The 15017-nt window shown below is 52.5% G+C and overlaps 1 protein-coding gene across 3 annotated transcripts; it reads right to left on the bottom strand.

The window, feature by feature from the left end:
* Positions 1-6842: 6842 nt before the first annotated feature.
* Egr3 (early growth response 3) lies at positions 6843-12221 on the bottom strand. 3 transcript variants are annotated; one of them, XM_040292985.2, is made up of 3 exons: positions 11924-12054; positions 11457-11509; positions 6843-10634 (listed from the first exon to the last, which is right to left on the bottom strand). In XM_040292985.2, the coding sequence occupies exons 2-3, from the start codon at positions 11494-11496 to the stop codon at positions 9625-9627; spliced, it is 1050 nt and encodes a 349-aa protein (XP_040148919.1). In that variant the 5' UTR covers positions 11497-11509; positions 11924-12054; the 3' UTR covers positions 6843-9624. The 3 variants fall into 3 exon arrangements, with proteins under 3 accessions (XP_040148919.1, XP_005329375.1, XP_021584802.1); XM_005329318.5 differs by lacking the exon at positions 11457-11509 and having other exon boundaries at positions 11924-12221; XM_021729127.3 differs by lacking the exons at positions 11457-11509; positions 11924-12054 and adding an exon at positions 11656-11760.
* Positions 12222-15017: the final 2796 nt, after the last annotated feature.

The following is a 15017-nucleotide window of genomic DNA, read 5'->3' as shown; positions in this document are numbered from 1 at the left end:
ACCAGAATGCAGCACAAGGACGTGTCATCTGGGTTGGACAACCTCCATCAAGCCAGCTGGGCACACTCCAGAGATGCCAAGCTGTTGCGCTGTTTCCTGGGACCCATGGCCACTGGGATTTTCTCTTCCTCCTTTAGGAAAAGGACAAAAGAGTGTGCAGTCCCCAGGCCTCCAGGTAAGGGCCTTGGGGTAGCTCCACTCCACCTGAGTCTAGTGGGACAATTCATGTGATATCCTTAGCACAGCCCTTGGCATGTAGGAAATACTAGTATGTTCATGGTTTTATTATTATGGGCAACTTGAAAGAGGACTTTCTGAGGTCCTCTAGGAAGTTCCCCTTCTTCATTCCCCACCTTCCCCACGCCTGGTGTCCCCACCTCCCACCAGACTCTGATTTAGGTACCTTCCTATCAGGGACCACCATTATCATGACACTATTCCCAATATATTGGAATTATCTGTGTCCACCTCCCTGGACAGAAGATCCTCCAGGGCAAGGACTATGTCATATCCATCTTTGCACGGGGTGGCCACCTTTCTCATGGGATGCTGAGCACTGTTCCTGGCTTAAAACAGTTTTGCTTCCTTAATAGATGAATAGATATGAAGAAGCTCTGGATGGTGTCATGTTGCCAGGAAGAGATGGAGACTGAGGAGAGCTTTTGGAAAGACAGGAAATGGAAGACCAAAAACCTTGGAGAGAAGGAGGAAGACATTTTTTTTTCATGAATGAAATTGCTTAGATAAGGCTGGAGAAATGGGGTACCAAACAGATTTCCAGGAATCTAGGGAAATGGAGAACTTGTGGCAAAAAGTACATTGTGGGTCAAGTGACTTTAGGAATGTCCTGATTTGCATGCTCTGGGTTCAGGTTACAGATGGGAATATGGCCATATTGACAGAACCTGGCCATCTACCAGATTTGTGCCGAGGCAGGAAATGTGACCACTCCAGCCACAGAGAAAGGAAGAAGTTGGATTTGTAGGAGTAGTTTCTGAGAGATGAGCCCAAGAGACTTTCTCACTCATAGACTGGGCAGCAAGAAGAGTCCTCCATCTTGCTAGGGCTTGGCACCCAGGCAAAGGTCAGTGGGAAGAGGAAAGGCTTTCAGGCTGCAGTTGTTGAAGTGGGTGTTCTGGCTGTCTTTGGCCCAGCTGAAATTAAGAATCACCAGTGGACCTGACATCCCTGATGTGAAAGAGAGATTAAGAAGACGGCAGTCAGAGGTTATAAGAACAAGCAGGCCTTGGGGACAGGGAGATGTGGTCTGAGGGGGAAGGACAGGTCAACTATGTCACTGTGGCCTGGTAGCCCAGGTATATTTTGGGGTTCTGCTCAGGGCCTGTGGGACCTTTCCTTGACTGTTAACCTTCAGTGTTAGTTGGCTTCTTTTGGATGCATTTATCTCCTTTAAAGAGCTCCTGATTTGGTCCCACACTGCCACTCGGATTTCCTCTCTTCTTGTGGACCTCCTTCCTCACTCCTTCAGCAACTCTAGCTCCATGGACACCAGCTCACCAGGACCTTTGTATTTTGTCTCCTCTGCTTGATCCACGCAGCCCACTTTATCACTTCCTGGGCCTGTGTTCAATGGTCCTCATCCTGGGAGGCCATCCTGAAGTGCCCATATGTAATGGTCATTCCCTCCCCCCACCAACATTCCTTGTTCTTCTTACTCTCTATGTTTTTCTCCGTAATTTATGTCACAGTCAGACCTAACACATATTTGCTTATTGGTTTTTATCAGTTTCTGTCCTGGAGAAGGTAAGCTTTGAGAGGGCGGGGCCTTTGGTTTACTCCTGTTTCTTCAATGCCTAGAAGGAAGTGTTGCATCTGGAGGGTCCTCAGCAAATACTCACTAACTAATCAAAGTTATTAACCCCTTTCTTTGGAGCCCTCCACTGATGGGATGGGGATCTGAAAGCTTGGCTGTGCCCTTATTAGATGTGTGAGACAAGCCCAAACCTCTGTAGACCTCCGTTTCCTCATCTGAAAAGAAGTCTGTTGGGTTAAATGACTTGAAAAATCTAGGGGGATCTGCCTACAGAGGCGGGATAAGGGAAGGGCCCTGAGGTTCATAGTTTTCTTCAAAAACATTACATCATTAAAATCCCGGATGCCATTCTGATCCCAAACTGGGGTTGGGCATGGGCAGTGCCACCAGCCCAGTGATTGGAAGCGAAGAACTGCCCAGAAGGCTGAGGTTAAGGATGGATGACTAACAATCAAGGGAGAGGGATGGATGAACAGAACTGGGGCAGCTGCGTTTTATTCAAATCCTTGATAAGGATCAGGAAGCAGGCAACAGCCCAATGACACATTAATTAACTTTGCAGATGATACTGGATCAGGAAGGTGTTCTATCCACCCATCTTGGTAAGAGAGAGAGGACAAAAGGACCTGGAAAGGGGTCAGAAACCAACCCAGGAAATGACAACAATGAACCTTGGCTGTGGCCAAGAAGGAAAAGGACCTGTGCTCTCTTTGGGTAGATGGGGGGTGGGTGGAGAGAATCCGCGTTCAGAATACTGATCTTCAGTGAATGGCAGGACTTGAGGTTGGTGGTGAGGACGACATGGTCCTTTGGCTGTGTTTGAATGGAGACACTGATCCTTGGTGGGGTCGGAGCTCTTTTTCTCACATCAGAGGAACGGGATAGGGGCAGGGGAAACAAGGAAAGGAGAGAAACATATTGATAGAACCCCCAAAATGAGCCAGATACCATATACATGACCTCATTTGAACTCCACCACAGAGGTGAAAATAAAGGAGGAAACTAAACTTCTGAAAGACCAAGAAACTCATGGACAGTGGCACTGGGAGGAGGTGGCATGGTTGAAATTGAGGTCCAGAATGGAGGCTGGGATTCCAAAGGAGGATGTTTTTCCTAAGGGAAAATTGAAACAGTTGCTGGCTCATCCAACTGCCACTTCATTCTCAGGACTGAGATCTGAGTAGGCAACAGATTCCCCAAAGAAGGTTTTCGCTAGTACCCTGGGGTCCCACCGGTGTTGGAAGTTGTTGGCCTTCTTAGGATGAACTGACCTTCCTAAGCAGTGGGGAAAGGCAACAAGGAGCAATGGCGGGGTGCTAGGCCATAACTACATGGAGACACCAAACAGCGAGAGTAGAAAGGTACCAGAGCTCTTGTACCTGTTGTTGAAAAGATGCTGAAGGACTCGGGTGCTCAGTTCTGTTTTGGTCACTAACCTCTCTCAGGGCACTGATGGATTCTGGGCTGGTGGGTGGCCACCCCCTGGGGTGAGACATTCCAAAGAATACAGGCTCACAGACAAGGGTAATATTCCCTGAAGAGGGATGGGGGCAGCCCTAGCCTTAGAAGTAGCAGACATCTCTTCCTTCAGGGAGTTGAGAGGTCAGGCATGCCAGGAACTCAGTGTGTGACCAAAGGGACCTCAAATATGTAGCTGAACAGTCTGTTTCTGGGTAGGCAATGAGACCACAAAGAAAGGCCCAAGGCCCAGATGGCTGTTGACCCTGGGCAGTCCTAGAGGGGAAGCAAGCCTGAAGGACTAGTGATCATGCTTCATGAGAGATGAGCAGGGCCCAGGGAACACCACTGGGGCAACAGAAAGATGAGAGAATGGTGGCGTCCCAGAGGCCCCAGGAAAGGGATGAAGGAGAAGACTGCAAGAGTCGCAAGAGAGGCCTGAGGTCCAGAGAAAGGGCCTTTTTTTAATCTAGAGAACTTGGGACCAGAGCAGGATCTCAACAGACCCTGAAAGCCACGTGTTCTGACCCCGAGACAATGTACTGGGGACCTCTCCAAAGGCAAGGCCAGGAAGCAAGCCAGGCAACGTTGAAAACATCAAGTGGTCTGCCTCCCACCCAGACTAGCACTTAGAACTTTCTAGTTGGCATTCTTGTTTGTAGCTTTGTGGACACTTCAGAGACTTGATTGCAAACTGGGGAAAGCCTCACTCCTATCCTTACAGAGGGCTGTGAAAGTGACCAACCTTGAAAACAACAGAGATGAGGTTGATGGGGACCTTTCAGCAAAAGGAATGGTCAACTTCAAGAACTGGGTGTCTAGGAGAAGCCACTGGGATATGATGTCCTCTTGGCCTCTGTGGATGATCTATGGTTAGGACCGAGTGTCCTCAGGGCTGTCCCAGGGACTAGTCTGGTGTCTGGCCAAAGGTCTTCAAGATTCACTCAGATCTTTCCCCTTTCTATGAAGTTCTCTTTCCTATTTTCAAAGACTGGGTTTTCTGAACAGAATGCTTTGGGATAGATTTAGGATTATGACTAATTGTTAAAACCCCACAGTACCTTTTAGAAAGTCCCACTAGTCACTAAGATTTTGCCAGTATAATTTCTAGCTTTGGGACACATAGAGGCCCCCTTCTTTTCTCAAACTTGAAACACAAGGGAAGCCCATCAGGGCCGGATGAGGAAGCTCACAACCTCCTCATATATGGCAAACAAATCCTGGACTAGCAAATGCAGGGAACAGTAACAACTGGCCACAAGCTATGGCCTTTGTTTACCAAAATCCACCTTGCTATTCCTTTCTATATATTACACACACACACACACATACACACACACACAACCTCCATTACCACCATATAAAAACATATGCTACTCCTTACTCTACATTCTCAAAAGTATCTCATTTATACCAAACTCTGGTTCACCAAGTACAACCTCACAAAAAGCCATCACTTTCAGATTGCCACTTTTAAGATGGTGCATGTGTGTGCACGCCTGTGGTGTCCTTTCATTCACCCTCAAACACCTTAGAGAGTGCTTGGAAAGAGCTATGCCTCTAATTCTCCCATACTTTAATGATTTTGCTCCAGGCTTATTTTCTGCAAAGTCTCCATCAATTCCTTCTCATGGAATCCCTTCTCATCCAGGCATTTCCTGCACCAATTCTCTGCTTCATCCTTAAGTTTCAGGGTTGAGTCTCCTCTGCCCATATTTGCAAAACCCAGGCAGGTTGGGTAGCCGGTGTGATGCTATCAGAGGCAGCCTTATCTATCTACAAAGTGTGAATCAGTGATTACACCACACAGGGCTGGTGCCAGCCAGGCGGACTGCCATATTGCCAAGTAACCCAGTGGTTGAACCAGGTTGGGCTGAGTAATATCCACCAATGGGAAGTGAGTTTATTAATCATGCGGTGTTGTACACTGTTGACGAAAGTGTAACTCTGAAGGCCTGGTTTGATTGGAGAAGGTGCAGGTGGGGCAGGATGCTAACTATGAAGACACCCAGTGATAATATCTTTACCTCTGATAATATTCACCTGAAAACTATAGAAATCTGGAAGAAAACATCTAGTTTAGTGAAAAGATGGACTACAAGCGCAATCATTAGAACTTCTCAGCTATCTTGGATTTCCTTTAAGAAGGAACTCTCTTGTCTATAAAGCTGTCTATAAAGCTGCAGTTTGGAATTCTGAGTTTCTTGAGGTGAGAGAAAGGAATTCAATATGGCAACCAGTGACCTAGAATTGTGTGGGTGCAAGAATTTAAAATTCCATACTGCATTCTCTTTATTCATCTCTCATGTCAAAAACATTCTTTTCTAAGCCCGCAGCCCACCTCCTCCACCCAGCTCTGGCCTCAACTTTTTGGTAACTATAGCCAATCAGAAATGTCCTCCATATTTCTGTGATGGGTCTGCATTGGGGTGTCAAGAGCACTCTCTGAGCAGGGACACATTTCTGTGACTTTGGGCCTGGCCTGGTTTGCACCTCAGGGGTACACATGCTGACCCCTCTCACAATCTGGTGCTACATTTACACAGCGCATTGTCATTTACAAAGCCCGAAACTTTGGTGAGGCAGATCACATGCAAAAGGCACAGCAGAGAAGACCAGGTGAATTTTCTATAATGTACACAGAAGGAAAAGGAGAGAGTACTGAGTTGTCCAAAGACTGCTCTAGAACCAAACTTGCAGGGATAAAGGATTTTTAAGACTACAGGGAGTATGGTGAGAGGAGAGGGTGGAGATGCAGACACAATAAGTGAAATGCACATATTTTCCTCAAAAGCAATGGAGAAAGCTCTAGGCTGGGTGGTAAACTTGGTTAAGGATGAGGAATGTTCTGGGAAAGATAGCTGGCGGGGTGAGGGAAGCACTATTTTCATGGGAGATAGAAATCATAAGATGTGATGGTTTGATGCTACACAAACTTTCCCTGCATGTTTTCCAAATCCCAGATGTCCTTCTTTCCCTGAAAAACATTGGGTCAGTCATAAGAGCTATTTTTGAATCAGGACCACCTTGGCTACCTTTCCCAGCTATTGACAAGTGAGGCCTAGAGGAATTTTGTCCAAGTGGGATTAAAGTTGTAGAACTTTAAAATCTGATTTCCCCCCATTATCTGACCACAAAAGAGTTGCCAGTCTTTTCAGTTATCTTGCCAACCTTGAAGAATCCCTGTCAAGTTTCTGTTTTTCAGGCTTCAAAAAGCTTAAGCAAAAGAGGCCCTTCAGAGTCCTCCTGTTCAGGAATTCCTTAAGATCATTAGAGAAATACTTCACAAAGTAGGAGATTTACTCATTGGAAACAGAAGGAAGGTTCTAGAAGATTTCAGTCACCAGTCTTGACTCCCATGAATTTATCCAACCTGTTCATTTAATCTGTGATAGTTTCAGATTCCCAGAAAGGTAAAGTGGGATCCTATTCTCCTAGAACCACAGTTGGCACTCAAAAATGGATTTGAAACTCTGGAACCCACACAATATTCTGACCCACTTCCAGTAACACCAGGTTCCATATTTCCAGAGTTTTTAGAACAAGAACAGCAAAATGAGGCATAGCAACCTATCAAACAAACCACCAGCCAAAAACAAAACAAGACAAAAAACAGGCCAAACCAAAACTTTATGCTATGAAAACAAGAAATAAAATAAGGAGATTTAAAGGCCGGCTGATTGTCAGCAAACACAATATATTTACTGTATTGGCATTTGCTCACAGTGCAAATGGTACAACATTACACCATTTCAATATTTCGGTTTTTAAAAATGCTGTTTTCATTAACTATATTATATTGGCATAACAATGTGACAAAGGAGCAAATGAAATGTTGGTGAAGAATCTCACCTTTTCACAATATCAAGCATTTTTTTAACCTTAGTATAAGGTACTATAAATCCAAGAAATAAAAACATCCACAAAATATATTACATCTGGTTTGTCTTTTTCTAAGTACTCAACTTTGTACAAAAGTCTTTCAAAAAATATCATTCCCCATAGGTTTTCCTGTTTAAAACCTGATTTTTTTCTCTCAGTTCACATAAGTTAGAGTGCATTTTCTTTTGTTGGTTTTAAAACATGCAGACATATAAAAAAAATCTGGATAGCACAACCTTTTGGCAACAAAGTTATTTTTCTCTTAGTTTAGCTTAAATGTCTGAGAACAGTTTTATTAAAACAAAGGAAAACTCAGAGTAATCATGCAGTAACATGCATATCCCAGGAGGAGCAAGGAAAAAATATTAAAGGATATCTGATTCCTCCTTCCAGCTTTGAAGTGACCAATTTTTTTTAATAATCATCACATTATAAAAAGTATTCAGCAAAATACTGTCTCTGCAAAGAAAGATTTTACCCTTCAGCTGAAAAAATATGGGCCCTCCTGGCAAACTTCATCTTCCTCTCTCTCCTTCTACAAAAAGCCCAAGTACCTGGAAATTCACAATCCCCCTATTCTTTGAGTTTTTCTCCCCTTTCACTAGAGTCCTCTTAGTATTATTATCCACCACCAAAAACGGTGCTTTTTTATAAAAAAAAAAAAAAAAAGTGGGAAACGCATAAAGTGACTTTAAAAACAGACATTCTGTAAACTCCAGACCTTTGTTCCTTCTCTCTGGGCAGCTTACTGGCCGCAGGAGAAATAACGCTAATAGGGAACAGTACATTCAGTCAAGACTGCTGGGAGCTGTGTCAGAGAGCACCCTTCCCTACTTCTCCACTTCAAAAGGGCCACTCTGTGTGAGGAAGGGCTGGGCAGGACAGCTGGGGAAGAGGGGGCGCCTGAGAAGAGGTGAGGTAGGGCAGGGAGAAGGTGAGACTGGGGAATGGAAAAGATGTGCCTGATTCATCAACATGGATTAATGCAAAAAATCCTCATGTAACTTAGAGGAAAATTTGGACAGAGATATGTGTGTGCATATATACACACATATATGTATGTATATGTGTATATATATATCCACGCATACATACAAACATGTAGATATAATTTCATCATTTAATATTTTCATAAAAATAAATCATTTAAAGCTGTATATGCCTACTAGTTCTCTTTATTCCAGTGCACTGCGCCGGATAACCAAGTACCTTAGAGATTTGATTTTGCTAGGAATACATATGTATGTGTGTGTGTGTGTGTGTATATATATATATATATATATATATATATATATATATATATATATATATATATATATATGCATGTGCACATACATACACATACACATACATGCACACACCATACACATATATTTAAATTCTATCTGTTGTGTTGGTGATGACAGAAGCAAACAACAACAAAAAACATGACCAGCTTTCTCATGAATGGTGGGAAGAAGAAATAGGTATGAGAGTGAAAAAACAAAGTTGAGTGGCTGGTTGAGGCCTGCCTTTCTGATAAAAGGTTTTGAGAGACATGGGGAAGAAGTCAGGGAGAGGGGGAAAGAAGAGGGAGAGGGCAGAGGGCAAACTCAGGAGCATAGATTTTGGAAAGGGGGGCCGAGAAAACATTTTTTAAAAGGCAGGCTCAGTGATGGCTGCTCTTTCTCCCCGCAGATCAAACTGCCCTGAGGCCTAAGAAGGAAGCGCTCGGAAAAGGGGGGGTTCTGAGGGGCCAAACCCTAAGCGGCTGCAGCAGCACCGCGGCGGCGGCATCCGAGGCATTTCTGTAAGAAACATTATTTCGGAGCAGATGGAAGACCATCTCCTCCAGCCACGTGCAGGCCCCTAGCCTGGGATATCCCCGAGCGGCTTTGGGGACCCGATGTGGGGAAGAGTTTGGGGGTAAGACACAGCCCAGTTCAGCTCAAGAGTCTCTCACACACGCGCGCGCGCACACACACACACACACACACACACACACATACACACACACACGCGAGCACGCACACACTCGCGCGCATCCCCGCACGCAGGCGCGCGTGCGTGCGGCGGGCAGCAAGCTCTGCGCTTTGGTGCGCTCCATACCCCCTCCCCCTCTCGGGTCTTCGAGGGGGAAGAGACACACCGGGGGGAATCAGTGAGGTGCTTGGGTAGGGCGAGGGTTGGGTGGGCCCCGCCTTCAGTCCCCCCGCAGGTCCTTGGCGCGGCCCAGCGGCCCCTGGATCAAGGCGATCCCAACTGAACAAAGCGGGCTAGACGCCACCTTTCCGCCCCCACGCCTTGGCTAAGTGGGGGACAGCGAGGGGAAGGCGCGTCCAGCCTGGCCCTCGACCGCTGGCCGGTGTGAAAGGATGGGAATGGGGGGCATCGAAGGGGTGCAAAGGGCCGCACGTCCATGGAGAGGCCAGGGCGCGGCCCTTGAGCCTCCGTGGCTGGCTTTCCCGCTGCCTTCAGGCGAGCAGCCGGAGGCACTGGAGGGGAAAAGAGGGGATCTGGGGGCCCGAGCCTCAGGCGCAGGTGGTGACCACGGGGGCCAGAGACACGGTGGGCGCCGAGGACGCGGAGGGCGCACCCCCCTTCTCCGCCTTCTTCTCCTTTTGCTTGAGGTGGATCTTGGCGTGGCGCTTGCGCTCGTCGCTGCGCGCAAACTTGCGCCCGCAGAACTCGCAGGCAAAGGGCTTCTCGCCCGTATGCGTGCGGATATGAGTGGTGAGGTGGTCGCTTCGGCTGAAGCTCCGCATGCAGATCCGGCACTGGAAGGGCTTGTGGCCCGTGTGGATACGCAGATGCCGGGTCAGCTCGTCCGAGCGGCTGAAGCGGCGGTCGCAGCCCTCCGCCGGGCACGCATGGGGCCGCTCATGGAGCGGGGTCTTGCTAGGCCGGTTGGGGTACTTGCGGGGCCGGATGGGCTTGAGCGTGAGCGGCGGCTGGGGCAGGCTACCGAAGCTCGGGTGGATCTGCTTGTCTTTGAACGCCTTGATGGTCTCCAGAGGGGTGATAGGGGGCGGATTGACCCGGATGGGGTCCATGCCCTGGAAGGGCTTGTGCTCCGGAATGGAGCCCATGTCGTTGGGGTGGTGGTACAGGTTGTAGTCAGGAATCATGGGGAAGAGATTGCTGTCCAAGGCTGGCTTGGTCGATTGGTAATCCTGGGGGGAATAGGCGAGCCCGGGGTTGCCCTGGGGATCGTGGAAAGATACGGGCTCCGAGTAGAGATCTCCGCAGTTGGAATAAGGGGGTAACGCCGGATACATGGCCTCCACGTCTCCCTGCGGCGGCTGCACCATGCTAGCGGTGGATGTCTGCGTGCTGAGCGCCCCTGAGGCCGGGGGCACCCCCAAGATGCCGGCACTCATGAGGCTAATAATGTTGTCCTGGCACCAATTGGAAGGGGAGTCGAAAGCGAACTTTCCCAAGTAGGTCACGGTCTTGTTGCCGGGGGCTGGCTGGAAGGAGCCCGAGTAAGAGAGTTCCGGGTTGGGCTTCTCGTTGGTCAGACCGATGTCCATCACATTCTCTGCGGAGAGCGGGGGAGAGAGGGGAGGGGTGAGTGAAGCCGAGTCGGCTCCAGGCCGTGGCGCCCAGGTCCTTGCCCAGGTGAGGAGGGTGCGGCCGGCTGGAGTGCGCAGCGCATGGGGTAAGAGGAACGCTGGGCCCGGCGCAAAGCGGGCGGTGCCGCGCTCCCGGGCGCAACCTGGATACAGCAAAATACTACGGATCGGGGTGTGGAGTGGCTGCGGCACACACACCGCACACGCCGCGCACACACTCACGTACCACACACACACGCGCGCGCGCGCGAGAAGCATTGTTGTTCTTCCCGAGGTGGGGCGGGCAGGTAGCTGCAGCTACAGGTAGTTTCAGACCCGGAGCGCGCCGGGCTCTCGCTCTCCAGCTCACACAACTCGGCCTCTTCCCCTGGCCCTGTCTACTCCAGGACGCCGCGCCTTTACCGCCAGGGCGATGCCCCCTACGCGCGCTGCGCCTGGGTCGCGGACCCAGAGCGCTTCAACGCTTTGTCCTCGGAGCGTAGAAGGGTGCCGCCCGCAAAGGGAGCTCTCCGGTCGCCTCCCGGGTCCCCAGCCTCCTCCTGGCCTGAAGGGGCTTTCAGCTCTTGCTGGAGGGGAAAAGCCTATGCCCAGCCAGAGAGGGTGGAGGGCGGCGGAAAACCGGCCCGTGTCTCCAGCGCTGGAGCGGCCGCCCTTCCCAAGCTCCCGGGTCCCAGGATCGCCCCCTGTGGCAGTACCCCCAACCCCGCGGGAGAGCCCCCTCCTTCTCCCAGCCGTCCCCACACCCCCACGGTTTTGCTGAACGCCCCGGAAAGGCAGCGTCGCAGTACCTCTCCCACCGCGGGGACTCCACGCCGCACATGGCTCCATCCCGGGTGGGAGGCTGAGGGAGTAAGGGGGGAGAGCGCGGGTGAAAAAAGACGCTGGGCTCCTCCCGAGAAAGGGGGCGACAGCACCACGCCTTGCGTGCAGCCCAGAGATCGGGCCCCCTGCGTGGGGAGGGAGAACCCCAGAGCAGCTCGCACCTACCTCCCTCCGATCGGCGGCTGCCCCCACCCGGGAGAACAGAAGCCTCTACCGTGGCGTCGCCAACCGAGCCTTCCCGATCGGGGAGGGCGGGAGGAGTGGGTGGGAAAAGCAACTCGCCCCCCAGAAAATTCCCAGCACGCCCCCACCTCTCCATCCATCCATCCATCCATCCATCCATCCATCTATCCATCCATCGCTAGCTCGTTCCTTCCTTCTCTTCCTCTCCCCTGCCTTCCTTGCTGCCTCGCAGCCTCCCTGCCACCCTTACCTGTAGCCATCTGATTGTAATGGGCCACCGAGTCGCTGCTGCCAGAGAAGAGGTTGAGCGCGCTGGGGATCTCCTCGGGGTACAAATTGTCAGGCAGTTGGTTTAGCAAACTGCTCATGGTCACCGGCAGCTTCTCGGCGAGTTTGCCGGTCATAGCACTCCCGAGCTGCCGCCGCCGCCGCCACCGCCGCCGCCGCCGCCGCCGCTCGCTCCTAACGCAGCTTCCAGGCAAGCGGCATCGGAGAGGCGATCCGTGGTGCAGGGGAAAAGCATGCGAGAGGGAAAGTTCGGGGGGAGGGGGGAGGGAAGAGGGGAAGGGGTGGGCCAGGGGAGGGGATCTTCTCTTTTTTGGGGGGTGGGTGGGAGGGGGGCAAAGGGGGTAATCCTCTTGGGTGCCTCAGCTGGTGCTGTGTGAGGCTGGGTCGTGGGGGGTGGGGCGTGTGCGGGGGGTGGGGTGGGGGCTGGGCTCGGGGTGATCTCGGCTCTAAGGGGTCGGACGCGGCCTCAGTATTGATCTTACAAACAGACACGCGCCCGCCACCCCCCCGTCCCCCGATCTGCCACCACCGCCGCCACCGCCGCCGCTTCTGCCGCCGCTGCCTCTGCCGCCGCTGCCGCCGCTGCTACCACCACCACCAGCCCCGCCGCTTCCTAGCAAGCTCACTGCTGCCCAAAAGCTCCCAGCCAGGGAACTCCACCAGCCTATTTATCTGAGCCCCGGGAAAACTCCGTGACGTAGCTGCCCATATATGGACAGACAAAGCCCAGCCGAAGGGGCGCGACGTCACAATGGAAGCTCCTCACAATGGAACATTAGAAAGCAGGAAGCGGGCCGCAGCCAACGTGCAGCGCCCGCATCGCTCGCCGCTCTTAAATAAAGAGAGAAAAAGAGAAAAGTGGAAGAAAAAAAGAGAAGGAAAATGTGAAAGAGGGATGCTGCTGAAAGCAAAGCGCGCAGCACGCAGTGCTTAGTGCTTAGTGGAAAAACCAGTAACCAAGCCTGTGTGTGTGTGTGTGTGTGTGTTTGCCCGCGCGTGCGCGCGTGCGCGCGCTTTTTTTGAGAACTGAATTAGCATGTATGGGGGGTGGACTGGGGTTGCAACTGGCCTACAGCAACCCCAGGAGGGAGAAAGAAAATTGAATACACCCGACGATGTCCCCTTGGTAGTCTGAAAGCTGCTTGGGGAACCCGGAAGGTATGCGCTCAGACTGTGCTCCTGAGGCGCCCCTAGAGTTCAGGACCCTACTCAGACTCTAACGAGAGTGCTTCCCTTTGCCTGGGGGTTCCAAGGTGTTAGGGCTCTTTGGTCCATTATCCTGAGAACTTTGGTGCACACCTCACTCTAATTCGCAGCCCCTGCCCCTTCCGGGACCCCTGGCACGGAGCTGACTTCCAGTTGAACTCGGTGATGGTGGGGTGTTGTAACTGCCAATCGGTTTCGCGGGAGGCAAAAGTCCCACTCATCTGGAGTCGAAGATGTGCGGTTTTGGTGGTGAGGAAGAAGAAATGAAGTTTAGGATCGAAAACACGTGCACCAAGTCCCAGATAAATTCCCTAACGGTTCCAAAACAACCCCTTTGGCCACAGGATGGCAGGAGGGCCCAGCAGGCCCCAGCACAGTCGCTGTCTATTGCTGCCTGCGAAAGGGCCGCCGCTGAGTTGCACCAGGAGAACACCGAACCCAAGATCTCTGAACACCCCCCCCCCCGCAGCCTCCCCTAGTCTCTACCCTCCGCTTCGCCTTCCACAGGGCTGTCCTATTGCTGCCTGCCCGCGCCCTGCAGTCAAGCGCGGCCTATATGCCGACCCGGAGCGCTGTCACCTCCCCGAGCGGCAGCGGATCCCGGGGGCGGGTGATGTGTTCCCCGAGGCCTGCTCCTAAAGCGCGCGCGGCCGGGCCGCAGGCGAGGGGGAGGAGAGGAAGGGCGCACAGAGGCGCGACCCCGAATCACACCGGCTTGGCGGGGGAGGATTCTCTCCTCGGTGGCCGCGTGGGCACGGTGAATCCCGCGTCCCCCGCTGCAGAGTCGGGGTTGGGGGACCGTGCATCTCTCAGGGGGAGTGGGAGTGTTGACAAGGAAGAAGAGAGGATCCCCGGGCCTCACGCCGTGGGAGGGCCATGCGGGCAGGGGACGTGTGGGAGGAACTCCCGAGCTGCGCATTGTGGTGGGGGTGGATGACAACCTCCCTTCCCTCCCCGCCACTCCACTCCATGGAAAGCTGAGGATGGGAGGGCCCGGTCTCCCCCGGATCTTCTCTAGTTCTTAGGAAAGGAGGGATTCCCGCCGCCCGCGAGCCCCCTCTCCACCACCCCCGCCGCCTCTCCCGCCAGGCTCCCAATTCCTATGCCGGGGAGGCACAGCGCCCCCGGGTTCTCCTCCGCCCGCGCGGCGCGGGGAAGCAGCTCGCTGCAGCGGTCCCTGGCTCCGGCCGGAATCAGGGCATGCAGCGCCTCCCGCCCCCGGTTCTCTGGGGGAGGGGGGCGAGCGGCCGGTCGGGGGGCGTGGGTGGCGGTGTGAGCCGGGCTGGATGCGGGAGGGGCCCTGGCGGCTGCAGGGAGGGTCGCGGGGCGGCTGGCCAAGCCGGGAAGAGCCATACAAGGAGCGGATCCGGTGACGTGCCGGCCGCGCCCCTTCTCCTTCTCTATTTGGCTGCAGATTCCGGTCCCCGAATTTGCATATTTTGGCATCCAGTGGAAAAGGAAAGAAGAACGGAACCCGCAGCCTTTAAAGGAACCGTAGAGGCTGTAGCGTCACCTAGGGAGGCGGTCTGGGGGGCGTGAAAAATTAGCCAGCTGCTGGGGCCTCTGGCCTTAGAGCTTGGCGGTAAGAGAGGGGCGGGGAGAGGAGGGAACCCGCGAGCTTTGGGCGCGCCAGTCCCAGTCCTAGTTCCTCAGGGGCGCTTTCTGTTGCGCGTGCACGCCAAGGATGTGGTTATGTGTTTCCCTGAGGGTGTCTGCCCAGGGCCAGGTGATGCTGCGAGGTCCTCTGTCTTGGACAAGCCGCAGACCCCAAGACTGACTGCACTGCCCACGTCTCCCGGCACGAGACACAACTCAGCTCTTGCGGGGGTGTTGGAAAGGAAGCGAGAAGC

Source organism: Ictidomys tridecemlineatus, chromosome 14 (assembly GCF_052094955.1).
Source record: "Ictidomys tridecemlineatus isolate mIctTri1 chromosome 14, mIctTri1.hap1, whole genome shotgun sequence".
In the NCBI taxonomy this organism is placed as follows: domain Eukaryota; kingdom Metazoa; phylum Chordata; class Mammalia; order Rodentia; family Sciuridae; genus Ictidomys; species Ictidomys tridecemlineatus.
The sequence above is the reverse complement of the archived record's forward strand: the minus strand, read 5'-3'. Positions and strand labels throughout refer to the sequence as shown.